Consider the following 24,952-nt stretch of genomic DNA (forward strand, 5'->3'; position numbering starts at 1 on the left):
CATGTGTCACACCACAGAAAAATCTGCATAAACTAATGATTTTTACCAGTTGGATTTGACTATAAGTCTTGTCTCGCAGTGTCTTATAGGTCTTTCATGCAGAGTGTAATCACACAAAGGAAACTGTCCCACAGGGACTGTTTTATTGTAGTGCTCTGTCTTTTGACCTCCCCTAAGACAGAGTTCATGAGGATTCTATTGTTTTATTGTCACCAGAGCTAATAAATAAAATAATGCATTATTAAACATATTAAAAGTCTGCCTTTATATATATATGTATGTATGTATGTATGTATATATATATATATATATATGTGTGTGTGTGTGTGTATATATATATATATATATATATATATATATATATATATATATATATATATATATATATATATATATATATATATATATATATCAGATCAGTGTTTTGATGTGTCTTTTTTGTGTTTATCAATAAAAATATATAATTTTTTATTTGATGGAAAACTTGAATATTTATATTCTCTTATTAAAGTGTGTGATGCTCATCTTGATTTAGGGGATAGGGCTCTAGACGGGATTAGGAAGCCGCAAAATATAAATATAATTGTTAAATTGTTCAAGAACGAGTTACCCTTTATGTATTAGACCCCTGTGTTGCAGCTGAGAGAAAGATGTCCTCAGTAAACAAACAGAAGACAGTCCAAAACATGAGGCCTCGTTCTGATTAACAACAAACGTCATTTAAAGGGGGAGATGCCTGTCACGTGGTCCTGTTAGCTTCCTGTTTACCGCCTGTTGTACACTCAGACTGTAGTGGGCAGATTGCAACACAGCTCTCCACAGCTGGGGCTTTCATTCGCAACAACAACACACACGCATGCAGCGTTAAGATCCTGCAGATACAGGACTGACTTCTGTATAACTTTAATCCCTTTATTGTTATGGTCGTGGTTACCAAGGAGACATGAAGACGTGACATTGAAGAAACGTGAGCAGGCCGGGAAGGATCCTGGAGATTTCCTGACTACAGCTGACTGGAGTTCGGTCAGCTGGTGCGGAGAGCCGGCCAACACTTCCCCTTATGTCAGAAACGCAAGCGAAACAGTGGTGATGTGGTGGAGGACTACAAGGGTCTGAAATTGTGTCGAATGAGTTTTCGTGGATCTGGGATAAGTGGAAGCGACAACAAACGCCTGGGAAGCTGAGCTAGTCCATTAGCTAGTCGTGCTAACTCCGCTTTCAGCAGCCGCCCCGGTGTGAGTGGCTGGCAGCTCGGACTGGCTAACGGCTTCTGTTCTGAGAGGGGAGCAGCTCGCCGGTGCCCTGAATTCAGGAAGAGTCCCCGGCTCCGGCCCCCTCAAGCGGGCAGTCAGGAAGAAGCTGGCTGGGAAGGGATGGCCTGGTCGGTCTTCCCGATCCAAAGGACAAGGCTCTGCGGTGTTTGAAGGAGGTCGAGTTCGGCTAGAGGCCACCGCCGCGGGTCGAGTCGCTATGATGGCCGCCGCCTCCTCCTCCGCGGCCGGCGGCTTCACGGCGTCCGGGCTGTCGGTCAGAAAGAGCGAGGAAATAGCGGAGTTGATAGATTTGTTTTCCAAGACGCAGTACAGAGCAAAGGAAGTCACTCCACGGGTAAGACAGGGGTCATCATTCGGTGTGCTTTAGCTGCTTGACAACCTGTCATTCTGTCTTGTGAGCGGTACGCCGGACTGGCTTACAGATTCAAGGCATTTAAAGTTTTCTTATACATCAATAAAACAACATACAGTGTAGGTCCCTATTAATGACTTTTTAGGAACCATAAGGAACCAGAGCTCACTTCGTCTGTTTCAGCTCCATCAAGCAGCACTTATTTACATAAATCTATAGTGTTTTTATATACAAACACTGCTTTCTACCAAACACTCTGGGTTATTTTGGTGCATGTTAGTGCTACTTCCTTTTACTGTACTCACAATGTGCATTCATATCTGAAATGAATGCGATTCTGTTTGTGTATTGAATTTTTCCTGAACGTAATGAATGGAAAAGGCCATGAACTCACTTTACTGGTTTAGGGTGGAGTCTGCATCTAAGTATGCCACCATATCACACATAAATAGCAACCTGTGTGTATGACGTTTAGAGGGGCTAAGTGGATCTATGACTGATGACTGTCAACATCCTATTGGGTCATTGTAATAAATGGGTCATCAAGCTACCAGTGTAAAAGTGACAATTATCTTGAATTCTAAGTTATGCAGCTTTAATTTGTGGAAATAGCTTCCATATAAATTCCTAGATATTTGCCAGTTATCAATGTCTGAAGTAATGATGCAAACAATGATGAATTTGGACTCCATACCCAGTTGACCACAACATTCTGAGTATCTTTAAATGTTTTTGGCTGTCTTGTTTAGAACAAAATAAAATGAAATGACCCTATTCCCCAGCTCCATCATTCTCCAGTTGGTTGTTTTTTAGTTGTTTTTAAGCCACTCATGTTTTTGTTTTTCTTCAGGTGGAGGAAATAGAGAAGCGTTGTCTGGAGTTATTTGCCAGAGATTACAAGTACAGTATCATCCATAACACAAATGGAGAAGTATGTGGCCATTACCCCCGGCAGATCGTTTTCCTGGAGTACGAATGCACAGACGTCGAGAGCGACAGGTACCTCTCCCGCTACTCAGCCAGTTCACCATTTTCCGATACAAAGTCCAGTCCACTCAGTTACCAATTACTCCTTGTTTGTTTGGGTCACTCCTCTTATCATGCACACCTTACTGTGGTGCAGGGAGCAAAGGTCAGCCTCCATTTCCAGCCCCTGGGATCACATCAAGACAGCAGAGCGGTGAAGTGACTGTCCTGTCACATGAGCTCACATTGTTGCCGGAAATGGGAAACAATTTGCGATGACTCAATAAATCCTTATTTCCCACTGCTGATTAATGCAGTTTGACTGTTTTCCATTGTTGTGCTGGAAATAGAAGATGTGCTGTACTACAGAACCAAAACATCAAAAGCCTTCATGTAATGTACTGGCTGGCAAATTTCCCACCTATTGATTTGCAGCAGTACCCACAATGGATGTGTACGCTCAGGCATATTAATATTATTCTGGGTGATAGGATAGTTATGATAGTCACCCTGGTATTAATGTTATTACAGAATCTCAGTTGGAAAGTTTCTTCAACACACCTTCATATAACCAACCTTCAATCTTTATTCTGTGATGTTTGTTTATTTATTTATTTATTTTTTCAAACTATTTTTTGAAATTTTGTAGACTAAACCATCCATTGGTTTCAGAAATAATCAAACAGATGAAGTGATAATAAAAATAATTGTTTGCAGGGCTTTTATTTGATGAGTTCACATGATGCAGTGAATAATGATTTAAAAAGGGTAAAGGGTAAAGAGCCTGCATTATCACCTGCCATTGACTGATTGATGTGTATCATTCATTCTCATTCAGTCACTTAATCTCTTCCTGGCTGTTGTCAGTTCACTGTACGTGTTCCTCTTCTCCTGAGTTGATCGTTTCAAGTCTGTTTGGCCAGATTAGCATCAGAAAAATACCTTGATGAATGTAATGAAATGGTTAATGGTTGTAAAGTAATGATTTGTGGCTGAGGCTTAATGTCCCACTTAACTGGAGCCTACATCAGAACAATTGTTGTTAAGAACAGTTGATTATTTGGAGGCGGTGTTATTTCAGCTGTCGCTACAGTGTGTTGTTAACACTAATTGTTGATTGTGCTTTGTAATTACATTGTCTGTATATGTATGTGCTAAATCAGATTTTAGTGGAGTCTAATGGATACTGTTGGTTTTTTGTGTGTACAGGTTTGAGAGCACAGTACAGATCAGTAAGCTGCAAGACCTGGTGAACAGGAGTAAGCTGGCTCGCTGCAGAGGGAGGTTCATCTGCCCCGTCATCCTCTATAACGGCAAGGTACTGCTGTAAACAACTGTAAAGTCCGCACTCTGTCCTCAGTTTCAGTTTCACTTCTAGTCAACTTTCTGCTTACACAGTCTGACAAGTTTCATTACACTGTGGTGAAGTCCTCACTCTGTAATGGTTCTTAACATTTTTCTTTTTTGTTATACTTTGTCATTTGGAGTTTTACTGACATTCGATGAGAGGCGCCTGCTCCCTGGACAGGTCACCAGTCTGTCACAGGGCTTCATCCTTATCCAATATTACTTAGAAGAATATAAAAAAGAAAATCCAAATTTGCAGGTACACATATGATCTACTGTGCAAAACATTCCAGGCTGCACAAAACATAACACCCAAAAATCACCATTTTATTCTGACATTTTTTTACAGAATTCTCGATGCCAGGATGGAATAGGGTAGAGCTGACTGAACAATTAATTGAATAAATAAGTGAAAAAAATATTTGAAAATGTTCCATATTCAGTTGAACATTGAAGTCAAGTTTCTAAAAATAAAAATGCCTAGACCCACATCTTCCATTTTTACTGGTTTTCTTAGTCTCCAGTGATATTCAGTAGTTTCTTTGGATTTTAGAGTGTCGGTCAGACAAAGCAAGCAGCATACTTACTTTGACTTTGGGAAATTGGATTTTTTTTCTTTTACTACTTAGTGGTATTCTATGAACTAAATGATTTATTCAGAAAATGATCAACACATTCATAGATAATAAAAAAACCCTTTGGCTGTAGCCTGAAAATGAGAAGTTTACAATGTAATCACAGCGTCCCCTATTTGATTTTAGCCAGGGACCTGCCTTTCACATCACCCCCCACTTTTTCTCTTCCTTCACTTCCTGTCCCCAGAAACTTTTAAAATCCAAAACACTGTGGGACACTGGAGGAGACGACTTCAAAACCCCACACAACAACCAGCCCATGTGGCTTTGGTTGCTGTGTTTGAACTAGAAGAGCAAACTGAACTGAAAATACTAAAAATACTCCAGAGCAGCTCCACCATATTCAGCCCAACAAGAAATGTGTTTGTGTTGAATATTAATGGAGCATGTGTACAACAAATGCACACAGTCACTTGAACAACCCTGTGAGTCCAAAGACAAGGTGGATTTAAGTCAGAGAGAAGTTTGGGATTCCTTATTTAACCCCGCAAATGAAAATATCTTGTGAGTTGAATTGGTTTGTTTTGTGTTCACTTCTGTCTGCAATCACAGTCTTGCATTTCATGCAAAGCAACTTTTTCTGTGATACTTAAAATAAATGTTTTCCATAAATCTGATCCTGGCTACAGAAAATGTGAATTTAACACATGTAGTCTTACTTGCTCTGTAAGATAAATCATATTCTAGTTCAGATGTGGAGATAAGTACATTTGTTATGAACCTGTACTCACGCTGTAACACCGGCTGGTTATGAAGCTATAATAAGAAATACCTCAAAGAGTCGCCTCGTCTTAGAAGGAAATTTTCCAATTTTCAGTGTCCCCCCCCCACTTCCTACTTTCATGTTGTGGTTGGACAGGTGACAGACTATGAATTATTTCATGTGGGTATGAGCAGTAAAACCACACTGTCTGATCTTGTATTTTTTTTGTTCCTCATTGTAGCATATTTGCAGATCGTCCACTCTGGCAGGCTGGGGGGAGTTGTATGGACGCACGGGCTACAACTACATCTTCTCAGGTACAACGCACACACACACACACACACACACACACACACACACACACACACACACACACACACACACACACAAACTTCAGCCAAAACAGGAAGTTGTGGCCGACTTATTTTTCCATGGCAGGTTTCAGTTCTGTATGTGCAGCCACTCTGATCCGTGAGTGGCTGCAGCGGTTTGCAGACAGCTGTCAAACTTTTCCTACTAGGACCTAAAGTTCCTCTAAATAGATGGAGCGTGGCTTCATTCAGAATCACCAAGTCACCAATTACTACAAATATAAAGACATTTGTCTCCATCCAGAAGTTTCCATCCAAATGTGGCTAAATTTGAACAGAATTTGTATAAAATAGAAATGAACATACGTTTCCATCCACCGATGGAAACAGGTTTCTTATGCACAAAAATATGTATAAAAATAGCTGAACTTACAGCCTTTCTCATTATTATTATTATTATTATTATTATTACAAATGCTCGTTGAAATCAGACTACACTTCAGTAAAGTTTAGGCCAAGGCACAGTATTTTTAAGGAAAGCATACAACAGTGAGCATCCATGTTTCTGTTTGGGTTTAAGCCAAATTCTCTTCCCGCTGGTTGTGATTCTCTCTGATCGCTCTAAACGTTCAGCTCCTTATTCTCAGGCTTCACAGCCTTGAAGGAAGGGCCATCCGTTCCCGTCACTCCTTTAGTAATTGACTCACATCAAGCAGAGCAATGATCAGAAGGATAAAAGCCCTCTCTTGATGTTCCTCATTTCTAAAATACTTGACATGCACTAAAACAGGTTTGTGAAAGTTAGCAAATGAGTCTTTACCTCCACCAAGCAGGCTGCTTTCACTCGTGTCTGCTTGTTTGTCAGCACAGGAAGTACAGAGCTGATTTGTTCCAAACTTGGTGGAGGGATGGGGCGTGAACCCATTCCGTTATAGTGCAGATCTGGATGAGTCACTATGAATGTGAATTTCTTTTCTCTGAAGTCTGGTGTATGTTGTTTGATGTTGGCCTTCATGTCTTTCATGTGTTTTTATATCTAGTGGAAGTTTACCTCATGTCCATCTGGTATGGCTGTGTCCTTTTTTTTAGGGGGCAGTGATGACACGTGGACGGAGACAGAGGAGGTTCCAGAGGATGACAGTGCAGTCAGGTAATCAAATCACTTTAACCAGATTAGCGTCCGTCTGAGCCAAATCACTGTGTGACATTAATCGCTTTTCATGTCCATAACACGACAACAGTGAACGACCTCAGTGGAAGTGTTAAAAAAGTGAACTCCTACCAGAGTACCTACCGTTTCCTTTCTCGTCTAAATTCTCCTCCACTTTTATTCTTGTCCCTCACGCGCACTCTGTCCTCCTCTCTGTCCCCTCGTCCTCAGGAACGGAGACTCCCAGCTCTTCGACAAGGTTCGAGGCCACGACATTAAGCTGCTACGTTACCTCTCGGTTCGCTACATCTGTGACCTGATGGTGGAGAACAAGAAGGTTAAATTTGGCCTGAAGTAAGGAACAGCATTCACACTCTGGCTGTTATTTAGGTCACTGTTTACACTGGACTTTGCAGGAAGGAACCACATGGAAAGCATCTGACCAGTGACTCAGGGATTTTGCTTATTGCTTCAGATTGCTGCCGTCAGTTGAGTTGTGACGGTTGATGTGAGAGGTGTGCTGAGGCTTGTGTGTGTGTGTAAGGCTCGATCACATCATTCTGTGTATTTTAGTGGCGGATCCACTGGACTACATGTGGAAGAACAGATGGTACTGGTGATATTTTGGGGTATGCTTAAGTACAGGTTGACTGAAAATGCACAGTGAATAATCAAAGAGCACATTACATGCCAAGACTAAAGAAAGATGGAGGGAATGAGTCAGAATAAGATGTTAAAAAGGCAGGAAACTACTGTGGCTAGAAGAAGGAAGTGAAACCATTGGATTTACCTGCATGTATGCATAAATATGTCTTATCTGAGTTACAATTATGAACAAGCACTATCTATGTTAACTAATAAAACACAAATCATTTGATTGTTTTTGCCCATATTGAATACATCATCACAAAAAGCAGGCAAACTTGAGTCAGGAGTGAGGAAACCTGGAGTTAAATTTGAAACCAGAGGTTGAGGTTGAGCTTTTCTCAAGAAAACATCTGCTCATGTGAGCCATGGCCTGAAAAAAAAGAGACCCTAGAAGACCTATGACCAAGAATCACGGATTTGCAAAGAGTTTAGATATTCATCTGTGTAGAATGGCCCCTGTGTTGGCTAAAAATGTTGTGTACAACTGATCTCACCCGGTTCTTTGTCTCTGTCTGTGCAGCGTGACATCCTCTGAGAAGGCGGACAAGGCCCAACGCTATGCAGACTTCACCTTGCTCTCTGTGCCTTATCCAGGTAAACACCTACAACTCACGTCTTCAGTCACTGAAGCTAGTCAGAGCTAGTCAGAGTAATTGTACTATTTATTGGCAGCATGTTGCAGATACATCTGTATCAGCTTATATATCTGCAGATGAGTTAGAGGAAATTGCAATACGTCAGTGCCAAAGATCTATATGAGGTATAATATCAGGTAAAATATCATTATTGTTATATCATTAGTATTTTTAAACACTCAACTCTTTAATATCTACACTGGTATCAGGCATCTTCCCTGCTTCTTAGAACAGACCCTGCAACAAATGAAGAACAACTAGTAAAAAGACAGGAATAGCTTTTATTGACAAATCATTTCTTAGAAGTTCATTCCACAAAACATCAGTAGCTTTGACTGCTCGAATACATCACTAAAAAAAATGATTTAAAGAATACTTTCGAAACTGTGCATCCATCATTGTCATCTTTATAGAAGTGACTTTAAATCTTCCATAGACACGTTAGGGGAAAGAAGTCCTCCACAGATGTTCTTAAACATTTCTTATCATTTTCTGTCAGTTTAATGTGTGACCATATGATAACACATGATCTTTCTCTTGGCTTTATTCAGGGTGTGAGTTTTTTAAGGACTATAAAGACAGAGATTACACAGCCGAGGGTCTGGTGTTCAACTGGAATCAGGTACAGAGTCTGTTCAGTCTCTGATCATATGGCAGCAGACATGCAAATTAATTAAATGATTAATACATTGATAATTAGTTCAGCCATCAATTGATTAATTGATAGTCAGACTCATTGTCAAGAGTCAGTTAACTGGAAGGTAATTTTATTATACTTATGAACTGTGAGTAATTGATAATTGATTCATTATTGACATCACTATAAGGCAGCTTGGCCCTGTATTAATCTGATGTCCCTGTGTGTCCTCTGACAGGACTATGTGGATGCTCCTTTGACAATCCCTCTGTGCTTTACTCAGAACTTGAATATTGACTGGAGTCAATACCAGGTTACTACATCTTCTTTAACTTCTTCACTCAGTACACATTCTGCCAGCTGCACAGTGTTTCTCTCTAATATTTGTGGCGTGTCAGTGCCATCTGTTGTCCAACCTGCAAAGTGCTTTGGTCATCGTTCATAACCACTAGCATACAGTAATAGTCACAGTGTAACCACAGTGACTCACACTGTGAATCCAAACATTACTTTAGAATCCAAAAACACTGAATATCTGAGGCTGGATCTTGTTGAAATGTGTGTAAAATGCAGGTGCAACCATAAAAACATAGATATGGAACATTTGAACATCTCACTCTTCAGTGCTGTCATTCCTCAGTTATACCAGCAGTGTATTGACTCTTATGTGTATGTGTGTGTTTGATGTGTGTGTGTGTGTGTGTGTGTGTGGATCAGTCGTGGGACCTGGTGGAGCAGACCCAGAACTACCTGAAGCTGCTCCTCCACATCATCAACAATGATGGTAGGTGGTGGTGGTGGTGGTGGTTGTGTTTGTGGGAGTTGGATCCAAACCCTTCAGTTTACTTGCCTACAGCATGTATAGTTGGTTAGCTCACCGTGCAGTCAGTCCACGCAGGGTTTAGGGCTCCATGAGGACACACAGTCCACACAGTGTGTGCACTTCGGGCAGATGATAAAATTTACATCACACGCACCCTTGCGGAAATCCTGAATTGACCGTTTTATGAGGTTGGCAAACAGACTCATCTTTGCTATGGTAATTTGCCATCTACGGTGAAGAACCCGAAATACTTCCGCGCACTTTGGTGTTGTTTTGGTGATTTGAAGTTGTGAATATCCGATTAGCAAAGCCTTGCTCCCTCGTGTCCTCCTCCAATTTCATTTATTAGCCTAGTTTACTGATCAGGTCAGTAGGGCAGCGATACGTCAAGCTGGACCACAAGTTGAACTACTTTAACTACTTAACGACTAATTCGGTCATAGGCTGTAAATTCAAACTGGTCGTTACAGCGGGGATGTTTCTTTATTCATTATCCATTCACATATTCAACTGTCATCATGACTCGAGATCAAACCGGGGTTTTCTGGTGTTTCAGCGTTTACAAAAGCAAGAATAAAAATGAGGAAGACGTATAAGGCATTTGGACACATAAAAAAAAAAAATCCCCACAACATTTCTCAATTTTGAAAGACAAGGGAGGAACTACCCAGGGTTAGTGTGGTGTTCCTGATAAAGTTCTCCGTGAGTGTGTCTAGTTTATTCATAATGCTATAATGATCCATTTAGAGTGGTGTTGAAAGTGATTGTGTGTGTGTTGTTCCAGATGAGAGTGGCCTCCTGGTGCACTGCATATCAGGCTGGGACCGGACTCCTCTGTTCGTGTCCCTCCTCAGGCTCTCCCTGTGGGCAGTAAGTTCTCACCTCTTCTCCTTCTTTCCCTTTCTTTTTAAATCTCCTTTATTCTCCCCTGGTGTCACCCAGAAGCTCGTTTGGCCCCATCCAACATTCATTAGTGACTTCAGTAATCCCACGCTGAATCCATCTGCTTCGGCCCCAGCACCCCCTCTCATTCATACCTCTCCACATAAATTGAATTTACCATTTCAAAGGTGTGCTTTAATTACCCTCTTGGCTGACATGGTGTATACTGGAGGCTTTTCATGGAATGACAGAGTACACTCACGGAGTGCTTGTCAAACAGAATAAGAAATGTGTAGTAGGTGTCCAGAGCTGCATGACATGCTGTGGATGATTTGATCACGGGACTCACTTTTGTCACGTCTCGTCACAGGATGGCGCAGTGCACGCCAGCCTGGAGCCGGCCGAGATCCTGTATCTGACCATCAGCTACGACTGGTTCCTCTTCGGGTAAAAATAATTATTTAACATCATCACTATCATAATTTCATGACTTCCCTGTGATCCACATCTCACAGGGCAAGAGCTGGCATAAATACTTTAGAGGTGCATTTGCAGCTTCTCGGTGCCGTCCTGCTTTTGTGGCGTCTGTGTTTGTATGTGACGCATAATTGAAAAGTGACTGGTTAATGAAGCACTGGGAGCAGTGGGAGAGGAAGGCCAGGACAACATGAGATGAGACAAGTAGTAAGACTGTAGCTTTGCTCCTGACCACATCTTTTATCCTCCCACTGTCCACATTTTCTCTCTCTTACACACACATGCACACACACACACACACTTCCTTTGCTTGGCCAGTGTCCCAAGGGGACTTGGACAAACCTGCTGATGTATAATTACATGGGCTAGCTGGCACTGAAGGGGCTTGTTCCACCTCTGATGAGCTCACATTGGAGAGATCGTGCTGGTAATTATGAAAGGAGAAACCCAAGAGTGTGTGTGTGTGCATGTGTACATGTGTGTTTCTGTGGTCGTGTGGAGTTTGTTTTGAAACCATCGCAGCCCCTCACCAGTTCAAAGGGCTTTTTGAGGGTTAAGACTCAGTTTTAAGGTCCAGGTTAGAATTAGGTTTAGGTTAGGGAATGTGCTACATCAGCGAGTGTCCTCACAACTACAGAAAAGACCAACGGGGGTGTGTTAAGGAGGGAGTGAGAGAGAGATCAGTGAGGAAGGAGATAATGCAGAGAGACGGAGTGAGCACCCAGAGGTCCTGTAGCTTCTCATCAGGTGAAGTGATTCAGCTGAATCATATTTGGACACTGTCAGCAGCACCCGAACAGCTGTAATCACTGTGTCTCTCAAGAGAGCATAGTGTTTGTACTTTTTCTGAACAAGTAGTGTTGACATGCTTGTCTCATCTCGTGGTATCCAGCCAGATTCTTTTATATGCTGTGCTGCTGCTGCCCCCAATACAACTGAGGTGAATAGAATTTTGTTAATGCTCCTAAATACATTGGAAAATTCCATTTGAAATTTTCTCCAGCGGAAACAATGCTTTATTTATCCTGGATATGACGGATGTCTCTGTCAGCCATTTCTCAACTGTATATTTTTCCTCCACAATACAAAAATGGCATTTGTAGGATTGGATTCAGGTTCAGAGATTTTGTAACGTGTCTTTGCGTGAACTACACGGCCCTTTGTGGAATCGTTGTGAGTGTCAGCTGGTGTGTGATGAAGTACGTTTTTCTGTATCTGTTTCCAGTCACATGCTGCCAGATCGACTCTCCAAAGGGGAGGAGGTAAGTGTGTCTCCAGCTGAAGTTTATTTTGTCCATCATGATGATAGCAAGTAGATCAACAGGAAGACAGTGTTACATGCATCAGATCATAATCCAGTAGTTTAAATGCAATGTTTCTTTCAGATTAAAACAGATTTGCAGCAGTGAGGTTTCCAGATGAAAGCAGCAGAAATGAAACACCGATTTGTTCTGAGAAGCTGTGATGAAATGACAAAAGCATCTGAGGAAACAAATGGAATCGAAAAACTATTAGAATTCTCAGTTTGAAATTTCAAACTAAATAAGGACTGTTTTTTTTTCTAAAAAGTGCAGCCTCTTGGTTTTTTCCCCATATAATATTTTTTTTAATTTAAACCAATGAAACCCACTATGTCATTGTCTTAAACATAGATAATGGCCTTAACCAATCTGGTATCAGTTGTGCTCTGAATTGTCAGTGCAGATTAAGAGGCTGATTGGTGTCAGTGGTCTGAATCATGTGGCCCGTGTAGTGTGTGTTTCTGTGTTCACCTGCGCTCACAGACGAGTGAAATGAAATGAACGGTGCTGTGTTTCCTCCTCTGATTTAAACATTGTTCTTTCTCCCGCAGATTTTCTTTTTTTGCTTCAATTTTTTGAAGCACATTGTCTCAGAGAAGTTCTCTGCCGTTAAGAAACAGAGGTGTGTCCCTTCATTTAAGTAATTATGTTGTGTGTGTGTCTGTCATCTTTTTCTCTTTCTGTCTGTTGAAGTTGTCTGTTGTCAGAGTTTTTTACTCACGCTGTGAATGACCAGCTTCCTTTTTGCAAATTTCATCGTTGTGAATCCAGTATTCCTTCTTTTCTTCTGATCTATCAGATGTTATTTCATCATATCATCTTTTTCTTTCAGAAGGAAGAACTCCCACTTCAAAGACAGTGATTTCACTGTGGAAGACCTCTGCCAGCTAAGTAAGTCAGTGTGTTTCGTACATGCATCCCTCCACACCGGCCTCTAGGTCTTTGACGGACGGAGCTGATTTAATGAATTTATTAACACTATGTTTAATTAAAGTAGTGCTGTTTCCTCCGTTTTCATTCAGGAAACCTCCACATAATGTCTCTGTCAAAGGACAAGCTGCAACCATGAACAGGCCTTTAATATTTCTTTGTGTTATTGATTGCAAACGTCCTATTTTGCGATGCTACTTTGATTTTAATGAACTATGTTGTTAAAAAAAAGATAAGTATAAACACATGTCAGGATATGTCCTCAGTAGAGTCTGGGGTGATTTTTAATTTATTCTCATAATCTTTTCATTGAATTTTTAATGAGAGTGTTAAATCAGGATGTTTCATGGAAGCAGTTACTGGTGCTATTTCAGACATATTCCCCATGTTTTCCTTCTGACCTGCATTCATTTATTATAACGAAACTCATAAACTTGTGCAGGAAAAGTGTTAAACGTGTCATTATATTTTTTTATCTCAGCCCAACTCTGCGTCGCATTTTAGAAAGTTTCTTGTTTTGGTGACGTACTTGCGGGAGCACGGGGAGCTCCTGCCAGTTGCTTCTTGTCTGATGCAATGAGCAATCACAAAGGTTGTGAGTACTGTGAGCACACGGTGTTTGGGCAGAAACAAAGCAATGAGACTCTGGGTGATAACACAACGCTTTCATCTCGTTAGAAAATTGCAAAGGCTTGGATTCAAAACATCTTGCGTCACAAACCTCAATGTCTGTAGGCTTTTAAGCCTCAGCGGAGTCTTCAGGAGAATCGTCAGTACACCGCTCTGTGTCGCAGTTTCTGTTATGTAGCAGGTCTATGCTGGAAATGATGGAGGACCATTCAGTATTCATAACCCTTACACATAACAGGAAAGAGCATTTGACAGAGATTTATATTGAGAACCATTTTAAAAATCTGAAACGGTCTGTAATAAATATCTGTGTTAATTTAGCAATAAAAACCTGAAACCTGGACTAACAGGCCTCTCCTGTCTGGTTGCATACAGAATCGAGGGATCGTGGCAGCGTGACCAGTCTGAGCAGCGAGTTTTCCCTCATTACTGAGGAGGTGGGCGGCGCCTCCAGCCTCACCAATGACACTGTGGACCTGTTCTCCAGCCAACCCCAGGCCTCCAGCTGGTCAGTATCACAGGAAAAAAACAAATACACACACGTTAAATTCAGGTCATACATATTTATATCTATATCTCCTCCTCGCTAGATGTTCTGACAGTCCAGCCTCATAAGGGAATTCCACTGCACCGCTGTGTGTATTTACTATTTGGTTAATTAAATCTCTTTTCATAATAATGCGAACAGTGTTAACCATGATGAAGGTTAGTATTGAATTCCGTCCTCTGTCCTCTACACTGAGAGTCTGAACGTGGCCACAGCCCAATAATTTTAGTTAACTGTCAGATGTCGAGTGACGTGATGATCCAAAACAGTCAGCTGTTTTCCTTTCTTTTGTTTCATCATCACACAATATCAACATCAGTCATTCAGTAGTCTTTCATCACAGACTGTTAGTGCCACAGATACTCCTCCTCCTCCTCCTTCGTCGATGATGTTTTCTCCTCTCTCCTCAGGAGAAAAGGCCCCACCTCCTCTCCTCAGATGGTTGTTTGGAATAAGCAGAACCCTCTGGACGAACACCTCTCCCATCCACTTAACGAGGCCAGGTCTTCCAGCTCCTCCTCCTCCAACCAATCAGAACACGCTGTCACACGCACTGGCAGCAGCCCGTTGGCTGTCCCCGGGAGAAGGTGAGTCAGGGAGTCCAAGTTTGCGTGGCATCTTTATTTTTACACACACACACACACACACACACACTTGAGTAGTGTAAATTTTGGATGATCACCAGAGGCACAGTGCTTTAGCTCTGACTTCAAACCAGCGGAGCCTGTGGACTAAAGCTGTGAGCCACTCTCTTCCTCTGCTGCTCAGCGCTGACACTGAATATGAATGTTTTCATAATACTTTGTACATTAAACATATATAGTGTATGTACATTACAGCTGCCTTCATGTGAACCTGAAATGATGGGGGTATTTAGCACTGCTGTAACAAGCTTTACTAGTACTGATTACCCTCTTGCAGTATGATTAACATTAACCTAGTTAGGACTAACTACCTTGCCAGTATCCTGCATGGCTTATGTTGTCCACCAGTTTGCCAGCACACTGAGTTAGCCTTTCCTTCTCTGTCTCTGTCTCTCTGTCCCTCTCAGGTTAGCAGCAGACTACACTCGGTCAGGTTCCTCCCTCTCTACAGAGTATGGGAGTTGGCAGATAGTTTCTGGTTGCGGCAGCATCCATGACCACGCTCACTTCCCCCCACCACTGGCCTCAGCCTCCTCCACCTCGTCTGCTGTCGCTGCTGCCTATGATTCGCCCCTGCCCTTCAGTTTTAGGGATGATGGACCCGGTGGGAGAATGTAAGTAACCCTGCAGAGTTGTTTTTTTTTTTTTCAACAGTTCTCTCTGAGCGTCTCCAGGATTACCGTCAGAGGGGATACATTTTGAAAACACCACGCAGTCATCTTTTGTGTATGTTGTGGTTTAAAATGAATATTGTTCAGCAGCGATGGTTTCCTGTCAGGGAGTTTTTGTTGCTGCTCTCCGTCCCAGCAGCTGACGGAGGAGGAGAGTGAATGGAGGTGGATTGTCCACGGGGTTCTCCCTTTGACTCATCCTCCTACTCTCTGCTCTCAGCAGGGGACACCTTTTCATTTCTGCTGGATCTGACTGTCAAATTGAGTGTGTCCCTCCAGCATCACTTTCAGTTGAAAAAAGCAAATAATATCTATTCGTCTTAATCTGGAGGGAATGAAAGGAGCTGGGGAGAAGGGAGAGAAGCAGAGAGTTGATGAGGATGATGACTGTGTGAGCTCTTGAACACCTTGAGGCCCTGGCTTAATCTTTTTTCTTCTGTTTCTTCATATTATTATTTTTTTACAGCACTTTTAAAATAAAATCCATTTCCGTGCTTAAGCGTTTTCTTTCTGTCCTCTCATGTTGCACCCTCTTGATTGCCCCCCCCACCCCTCCCCCCGCTCCAGGTGTCCCTTCCCCTCTGAGCGTCAGGCCCGTCTGGAGGCAGTGCGGGAAGTCTTCCTGGCAGCCTACAGCTCCACCGTGGGCCTCAAGTCCTCAGCGCACAGCCCCTCCGGCGCTATCTCCGGCCTGCTGGAGCAGTTCGCCCGAGGGGTCGGCCTCCGAGGCACCAACGGCATCGTCTGAACCCTCTCAATGTGACTTCAGACCCTTCCTCTGCTTCCATCCACCCACAGCCGATTCAACATGTCTGGACTCAGTACAATAAAGTGCCAAATATCTCTGTTTAATTCAGGGGGTGAAGCATGACTTTCTTTTTTGGTTGATATTTTCTTTTTTTTTTTTTAATTTTATTTTAAATGCCCTGGATTTTTATTTTTTCTATGCTGCTCCAACTTTTCTGTGGACTCTTAATCTTTCATGTTGGGTTCATCTGTCACATTCAGGGAGGGAAATGTTTTCAGCCACAGTATCAAAAAGGGATAGTTAGAGAGTTAGAGGGCTTTGTAGCTGTAAATGGCTGAGAACATGGGGTCGGTACCTGTTACAGGCAGAATATAAACCATTCTTCCTTCCTCTGTTCTTCCTTTATGTCTTTTTTTTTTAATGCCTAAGGAGTCCTTGCAGTGACCTCCCCATGTACAGAAAGCAGTATGTTTTCAGGTGTCTTGTTTTGTGCTGCTGTTCTTTGCTGATCTAAGCACAGGAAAGCTGTTTCGTTCAGGTGGATGTTGAAGGAGAGAGAAACACAGCACGTCTTCTGTCAGAAATGGCACCAGGCTTTTTTCTTTTTTTTTTTTTGGTTTGTAATTTGACACGGTAGATTGAAATCTGAGTATCTAATCAGTTTTAGAGCTTACAGCTTTAGATATGGGGATTTTTTTTTTTAATTAAGTCTTGGTAACACAGTATTGAAATACCAAGAGTTGTTGGTCGCTGTAACTATTACTCCTGTTCATGCTGGGATCCTTCTGTAGAACGACTACACTGTAGAAATTCACTCTAAAGCTCAGCTAACATGAGGCTTCAGCGTTGTGGAAGGTTTATTGCTGGGGGGGGTTTGTCCTCGTGTTTCATCATATTTCTGTGACCTGATTAGAAATGTCAGTCTTGGCAAAAATCCCTTTGGGGGTTAATTGTTCAGTCTGACCACATCCAAGGGCCGAGGTGTTACAGGTGTTTACTGGAGGGTGGGATGGAAAGCTGCTGAGAGCGGCAAGATCAAGTGAAGTGTACAGCTGGGGATAAGGGTGCACACTTGTAAACATTGGTGCACTGTACAACCCAGCCCGGGTGTCTTGTCTGTGGACACCTGTCCAACCTCTGCGTGAAGAGGGAACACCTGTCACATAGGAAAGTTACAAAGATTGTCCTGAGAGTGTAGCTGTGCTTCGAGGTTAATCTCTCCACAGCCTGTGTGGACAGGAGGAATAATCACAGCAACCAGCAACTCTTCAAATGTACCTTTGGCATGTGAGAAGGAAAGTCTTGAAAAAAAAAAAAAATCTGATCCTGTTAAATCCAGATAACTTTCAAGTTTCATGTGATTTATAAATTTAGCTTTGATCATCAAACCTGTACAACAAGTGGATTCAGATAGAGCGGTTTTTTTGAAGATCATAACCAAGCAGATGAAGTGCTGAACACATCCAAGCTATATTTTTTCACCTCACCAGTGTATTATCTCCATATATCCTCTACTTGAGTCCATATCCACTCATTTCTTTTTTTGTTGTTCGGTAGCACTGACAGGTCCGTATAGAAGGCACGGAGCATTGTGGTGGTAAACGCCTTTGAACCGGTGCCCTTTTCGGTGTTCTCTCTGGCGGGACTCCAGTGAAGCGAGGTCCTTTCGATTCCTGCCAATGCTGAGATTTCTGCCCAGCCGTTAACCACACACACGCACGTTGTTCAGAAACCTGCGCGCCTTCTTTCAGGTCACGCTCGGACAGACATTTCTACCCCTCTTGGTAGATCCACAATTTTTAAGTCATTTTTCTCGACAGAAATTCTGTTGAGAGGTTTTATTTGAAACTACAGTTTTCGTGGCTGCCGTACCTCAGGACTGTTGTCGTCGTGCCTTTGTTCTCTTCAGTAACACTGGATCAGACCCCTGCTCTGTCTGGTCCAGTTTCAGGTGTATTTTCTGTTTCTGAAATGGTTTTAGGAGCTTGGGCTGGGAGGTCTGCTGCTGATTGTTAAGGAATGTTTTGACCGTAGAGTTTAAGCAGCGTTAGCTTTGCTATAAAGCTTTTTAGGGGTTTTCCTTTGATCGCTCTCTTGGTTGCCAGATAAGTAAAGTCTTTGTTGTTGTAGAGTAACCTAAAGCCGTCGAGTCTTATGGGATTTCAGTCAACGGACACAGTTGTCATTTACCTCCAGAGGAGTGAGACGTGAAGAGATTTTCCTTTCTGCCTTGACTGTAGCTGAAGGTAGTATTCAAGCAGGAATTTTGGGAAATACACTTTTTTTTCTCTTTGTCTCTGAGAGTGAAAATAGAAGGTTGACACTAATATCACGTTTGTGTGTTTGGGGACAGACCAGGAGTCAGGATTTGTTGACTCCAGCTCAGTCCTTAACACACAGACATCAGTCAGTCTTTGCATCTCACTTTCAGAAAGAAAGCAGATGAGCATGTTTTTCCCTAAGGTTCATGTCTTTGACTGGTAGCGTCCGGTGTTCTGCTGGACTCGAGGCCAAAGTCTGCTTTCTTAATACCACAAAACACATTGGTTAGAGCTGTTTTTTTTTTTTTAAAACCATGTGACTTTTCATCACTTTTTTTCTTGATGCAGTAAGAAATTTGTGAGAATTTGATTGGTATGACCACGTGTATCAGGTCTTTGCCAGGGACTGTCCAAATGGTTGCATTTTGTAGCTCCAAACAAACTGACAGTAGATCATTCTGTCCAGCTCTGTTTGAGACTAGTCGGCCTTTTTCTTATTCCAGGCATGGCCACTTCTCCCTGTCAGATTTTAAACTCTCTTTTTTAACATATCTTTCCTCAAGAAGACTTTGGATTGGTTTCATATCTTTTTTTTAAAAAAAAATGAAACCTATCATTATTTTATTCTGACATCATTTCCACTGTGTGCCAGTTACAGTACGGCTGCATTAAAAACCCTGTCATTTTCAAATAGCTGAAAATGGTCATTGACCTCTGAATTTCTTATTGTACTCCCCAAATGATTTTCTCACTCACTGGATTTGCATGACACGCTCAGAGTTTATCTCGGTTGTGAAATATAATGATTTTATTTGTTTTACTTTTTATTTCAGAATCTCTTTTATTGAATTGCTGTATTGCACTCATCCCGATCTCCGTGTAAAGACTTTGTACTGTTGATGCATTTCTAAGTCATTTGACCTGTTTTTCTTTTTTCTTTTGGTTATAAATTGTGCTTAATTGTTGGCAGGTAACAGGTCATAATGGAGGGGGAACTGAGCAGCAGGTAGCAAATTGTGAATAAAGAAAATAAGAACACATTTGTTACTTCAGTCTTGTTGGGATGAATTTGTTTTAGCAGATCATCTCTGTAGCTTTCTACTTGTGCTTCTGATGAATTCATTATCATCCACGATGAGCTGTGTTAACTATTTACACCATGTGATCGACATCCCCTAGCGACAGAGCTGATGTTAAGTGTTTTCCCTGAACACTCTGAAGACCTGTGCGTAAAGTGCAAATGAGAATTCAGTGTCAAATCTAACGTGGTTGCATAAAGCAGTTACATAACTGCACGTTTCAAATTCCCACTTCTATAGAGGTCAGAGGTCAAGGCCACCCACACACAGACACTGAAGCAGACCAGATGATTTCAGGAACCTGGACTCAACCCTGTCAGCCTGTGTGCTTTTTTTTAATCGAGTGCATCTTCCTGTTGGCTCTGAGGTGTGGCCGACGATGCCTCTAAATTATTCTCAGTGCTTATGAGATGTAGATAAACTACTCAGATGTAAAAAGTTTGGAAATGTAGGAGGGGTGGTTAATGCCACATAGGAGGAGCATGGCAGGCTTCTCACATTGTTACAAACCATTCCTCCTCCTGCTTTCCTTCTTCTTTTCCCTCTTTTTTTAAAAAATTTGCCTCTCCATCTTCTCCACTTCCTGCTTTGCTGTGTTCTTATCCTTCTCTCTGTTTCAGTTCCCTTGCAGATTATTTCATTTCTTTCTCTCTCCATTTTATTTTTCTTGCATTTTCTATCACCTTTATAATACCCTTTTTTCTTCCTGTTAGTCACAGAAACTTTTCATCTTATTTAAACAGCTTTGAGATCAGCAGGAAACACAAAATAAACCGTTTCCTCTCAAGCAAATATGAAATTCCACACCTATTATGTCCCAGACCAACCCAACTACAGTTCTGTAAGACTGAATGTTCAAGTAACCTCTTATAAATCTTAGCTGTTTTAGGGATAAATATAAAAAATGTCAAGAATAATTATTTTCTGCAATCTAAGGCCTGATCTCATGTTGTGGTCACAAGCACAGTGTGTTTGTAGTGGAGCTGACAGCACCATAGGAAGAGGCAGTAACACTGGCCCAGGAGAGTTAAAGGCTGAAGTATGAGAGATGGCAGCAGAGGCAGAGGAGCGTGGCTGGAAACTGAAGGCCTGCCCAGCAAAGGCTGGCTGAAGGGTTTGTTGCCAGATCACTTTTGTCCCCTGTAAACTGAACTCTGTCCTTTTAGACTCAGACAGGTAGTGTGTAAGACAGAGAATTAAACACAGCAACATTCACAGTACACTTTTCATTATAGACAAAACATCCAACGCAGGATAGTGATCAGTCATGAAAGAGAAACCGTGGAGAATATGCCAGTGTCATCAAACATGCAGGGGAAAGTAAAGAAATGATCACTCTGTTACAAAACTAAACCCAGAAGGAGGCAGTAGTGCAACATTCAGGAGGTCTGCTGCTGTAAAAGCTCAAAGAAGAAGAAGAAGAAGAAGAAGGGCTGTGACAAACAGGCTGATACTGCTGCCAGTTCCAGAGAATGACTGTGGGTTAGAAGAAAGGTGAATGACCGGGCCAACAGCAGGTGAGCACAGAATCCTGAGGTTCAGTGTTAGAACTGGTCAGGATGCAGACAGAGGTGGAAGGTGTGTGTTGCTTGCTTTGTTGAGGTAGCTCAAGAGGACAGGTTGTTAGGTTAGTGTGTTTGGTGGCTCAGGCAGCATGCTGCTTTGCTTCACATGCTGTTACCATATTAATTAGCTTAGCATTGTTGTTGTTAAATAGCATGCTTTTAGCTTCGGGTCTGGGATGTTATAGTGTTGAAACATGCTTCAGTTAAAGGAATCAAGTCAAAGGTGCTGCAGGGTGGGGATGGATTTCATCCTGTTGATGGACTTGCAAAGTCTCATGTAATCCTCACATGGTTGTACTTCATTTATGTGCACTGTAATTTCCTCCTTTAAGAAGATTTCTTCTTATTGTGAAGTTTTCCCTGATCTGGACTGAGGGTGTTGTACCGTTTTGTACAGTTGAGGCTAAATTTAATCCATGTCAATAAAACTGACTTAATATGATCACACAATGATAACACAAAAGGTATAAACAAACCCAACTGTACATTTTTAAACACAATTCAAATGCAACATCAGGAAATATGTGTGAAATGTAACAAACAGGTCAAGCATGTAAAAATAATAAAAAAAAAAACCCTCTTCCACCTGCTGTTGCCTCCACAGCTCCTCCTTTGGCACTAATCACCTCCCATACACAGACCACAAGTTGCGAGAAGAACTTGAGGAGGTCTCTGCCTCCACCTGGCGATGGCTGGAGAGAAATAAGGAGCGGAGAAGTGAGTAGGTCCGTGTCTGTTCTCCGGTCTCTCTCTCTCTCTCTCTCTCTCTCTCTCTCTCCCTCCCCCCCCTCTCTCTCTCTCTCTCGCCATGAATGAAAGCCTCCTCCTCAGGTATGCCTCTTAACCCTCAGCTGCGCTCCATCGACCGTCAACAGCAACAATTACTACTACCGGAGCCGGCTGGTTCACTCTTAGTCTGTCATCCTCCGGTGGATGCAACAAACACAGAGTAGCCAAAGGAAAATTAGCGCTGAAATATAAGTGCGAACTTCAAGGATTGAGAATAAGTGATATTTAAAAAAAAAAAAAAAAAAAAAAAAGCCTGAGCCATGGCGACAATAGGGGATTTCGACCCACTCAACTCCACCGTACCTGCGACAAAGATTGAAGTCACCGTTTCTTGCAGGTAAGCAAGAAACATTCTCCCACAGTCCGCACTTGTTAAGAATCAGCCTTTTTGCACTTAAGTATTTACACATTATTTGATATTTGACGTTAAAGTCAGTTTTATCGTCATGATTTTTTTTTAATGGGCTCTGATTTTCTGGTGCGTAATTTCCTGCCTTTTTTTTTTTTTAAACATTCAACTTCGACTTAGCCGCATGTTGTTAGTCAGTGTTGTGTGTCTTTAACGTGCACGGACCAACTCTTTCTTCCTAAGGAAAGAATTTGCATGTGCTGTGGGTGTAGAAGTGCGTGGGGGGTACAGTAACCAACAGTACCAGGATTTATTCTGAGTGCTTTGGAGAGCTCCGGAGAGCGCAACTGAACACATGAATGCGCCTACTGACAATAAAGAAAAGACACAGAGGGAGAACTGACTGGCCACACACTGACTGTGAGGCTCAGTAGGAACAGTACACTTTATTTATTTATTTACAATGGGATTTTTTTTTTAAATAAAAAAAAGTATGTAGGAATATTTTTTTTCAGTGATGCTATAAATCAACAACCACCAGACAAATATACAGGTTTAATAAAAAATAACTGTAAAAGATAATTGGAAATCTGTTTTGAAACATGGTCAGTGTTTGTGTGTGTGTGTGTGTGTGAGAAGAAGTCTTTGAAGCCGAGGCATAGCAGAAGAAAAGAATAAACAGAGAAGTGAAGAGCTGATGGTAGCCAGCAGGGTGTACTGTACGAATGTCTCCGTCGAGTCAAAAAGCTGATGAAGTGTTTGATTTGGCTCACAGACCAAACATATTCTCAGGACCGTCCTCATGTGTGTTTCTGCCCTTAGTCACTGAATGTAATTAGGATTTGCTGAATGCTGCAGGGCATGTGATGAACCCACACCCCAAAACCCACTGTCATCACTAACCTACAGTACAACACATGCAGGATAACACACTCACACTCTCTATGATTTTTATTTAATCCGAGTTCTAAAACCTTATTATGTACAAATGTCCACAGTTGATTCACATGACTGGGAATCAAAGGAAACCAGTTCACCTGTTAAAGTTTATTCATTCAACCGAGCATTTCCATGCAAAATGTTCACATGAATGTTTTTGCTTTATTATCAGTTATGGATTTTGTGCTTGGCTTCCTTCTGATTGGCTGTTGCTGTCTGTGCCTCGAGTAAAAAGCTGTTGTTTCATATTGTGAATTTAATACCCGATAAACAGCCAAAGGACCAAAACGCTGCATTTCAATGAAACTGCTGTGAGTCAGAAATGAGCATTTGGCCAAAAAACCTGCCTGTCTGTTAAAGGAAGGCCAGGGATCAGGTGATGGCAGAACGTCTGAACCCACCTAGTCTACATTTTATTTTGTAAATTATTTAAGTCATTGCCTGAGACTGAGCTTACCACAATAAAATGAAGAGGAGTGAAACTCACGATTTCTTTATAACCTGACTGAGGTTTGGTGAAGCCAGTGATTTCTTTTGCTTTTGTTGAGGAGCATGAAAAGCGAAATGTCTGGCTGTGAGAGCTTGGCGGCTCCATTCTTGACTAGTTCCAAGAAACCAAAACCAAAACTGAACAAAAAAAAAAAACTGAAGACGTGAACAATTTCAGCTGAGATTTGGTGTAAAGTGCTGCAGAACAAAACCTACACACTTCAAATTGCAGTTCGAAGCCAAAGTGCAATGCAAAGCGGCACTCAGTCATTGGAGAAGACAGTGACAGACTCGCAGAGAAACATGTGACTCTGCAGCATCCATCAGTTGGATGCAGTGTTTGAGTGTCTTTCAGGTAAAGTGTCTCACTGCTCTCATTATTAACCTCTGTTAGCTGAGGTAAACCCACTGTGGCAAAAAAAACAAACAAAAACCAAAAACCAAAATGACTTTAAGCTTAAATATACCACTAAGCACCAGCAGACCCCTTGGCAGAGTTGTGAATAATGGCCATGGTGTCCCTTCAGACAAAAGCATTTCCATGTCCCGGAGCAGGTCTCTATGCTAACAGAGCCTGAAGCTGCTGATTGTCACAGGCTGTTGTGTCTGGACGGGTTAGAGGGGGACCCTTTCAGTTCCCTGACACTGAAAGGATGGAGGGGGGGGGACAGAGAGAAGGAATCAGGAGAGACAGTCTTGGTTTAGCTGTGGATATTAAGCTGAAGGGGGCTTCTGTTAAATCAGGTGGTGGATGGTGATGGTCAGCCACAGTGACCCAGCGTGCCTCTCTCTCACACAGGCCTCTCTCACATGTGAAACACAGGTGGTGTAATGAATCATTTGGACAGTGACTGTGCTCCACTCAGGTGGGTCACTTCCAGCTCCCTCTTGCAGTACATGCTGCCTCACTGACTTGCTGGGACACTCATTAATGTTGTTGGTGACACCTGTAATCAAGTTATGCTTCTGTTGTGGTTTGTTTGCTCCTGGTTTTTGCTTTTATGCTTTTGACAGTCAGCTGACTGATCAAAAACACTGCTGCGCTGGACCTGCTTCACAGGTCACTTCCCGGCTGCTGAGAGAAAGTAGTTACACACATTTCATTGTTCCCATAATGTTTGCACTCCATTAGCTGAGCTGGATATAGTCTTGTCTGACTGAATGAGTAAA

At 42.0% G+C, this 24,952-nt stretch overlaps 2 protein-coding genes across 4 annotated transcripts in view; both read left to right on the top strand.

Annotated features, from left to right (window-relative positions):
• Nucleotides 1-787: 787 nt before the first annotated feature.
• mtmr14 (myotubularin related protein 14) lies at nucleotides 788-17,684 on the top strand. The gene is made up of 19 exons (XM_041034906.1): nucleotides 788-1,608; nucleotides 2,477-2,625; nucleotides 3,802-3,910; nucleotides 5,519-5,594; nucleotides 6,678-6,738; nucleotides 6,970-7,092; nucleotides 7,907-7,980; nucleotides 8,573-8,643; nucleotides 8,897-8,971; nucleotides 9,376-9,442; nucleotides 10,266-10,351; nucleotides 10,734-10,810; nucleotides 12,066-12,102; nucleotides 12,693-12,763; nucleotides 12,974-13,032; nucleotides 14,077-14,209; nucleotides 14,659-14,835; nucleotides 15,300-15,506; nucleotides 16,131-17,684. Exons 1-19 carry the CDS (start codon nucleotides 1,471-1,473, stop codon nucleotides 16,309-16,311), a joined length of 1,971 nt encoding a protein of 656 aa, XP_040890840.1. The 5' UTR covers nucleotides 788-1,470; the 3' UTR covers nucleotides 16,312-17,684.
• Nucleotides 17,685-22,265: 4,581 nt separating this feature from the next.
• The window catches only part of LOC121179841 (copine-9-like), a 129,176-nt gene continuing 126,489 nt past the window's right edge, over nucleotides 22,266-24,952 (top strand). For all 3 annotated transcript variants that reach the window (XM_041034909.1, XM_041034908.1, XM_041034910.1), the window contains exon 1: nucleotides 22,266-22,342. In XM_041034909.1, the coding sequence (XP_040890843.1) occupies nucleotides 22,266-22,342 (77 nt within the window). The remainder of the gene's footprint in view (nucleotides 22,343-24,952) is intronic.

This window comes from Toxotes jaculatrix, chromosome 3 (genome assembly GCF_017976425.1).
Source record: "Toxotes jaculatrix isolate fToxJac2 chromosome 3, fToxJac2.pri, whole genome shotgun sequence".
NCBI classification, from domain to species: Eukaryota; Metazoa; Chordata; class Actinopteri; family Toxotidae; genus Toxotes; species Toxotes jaculatrix.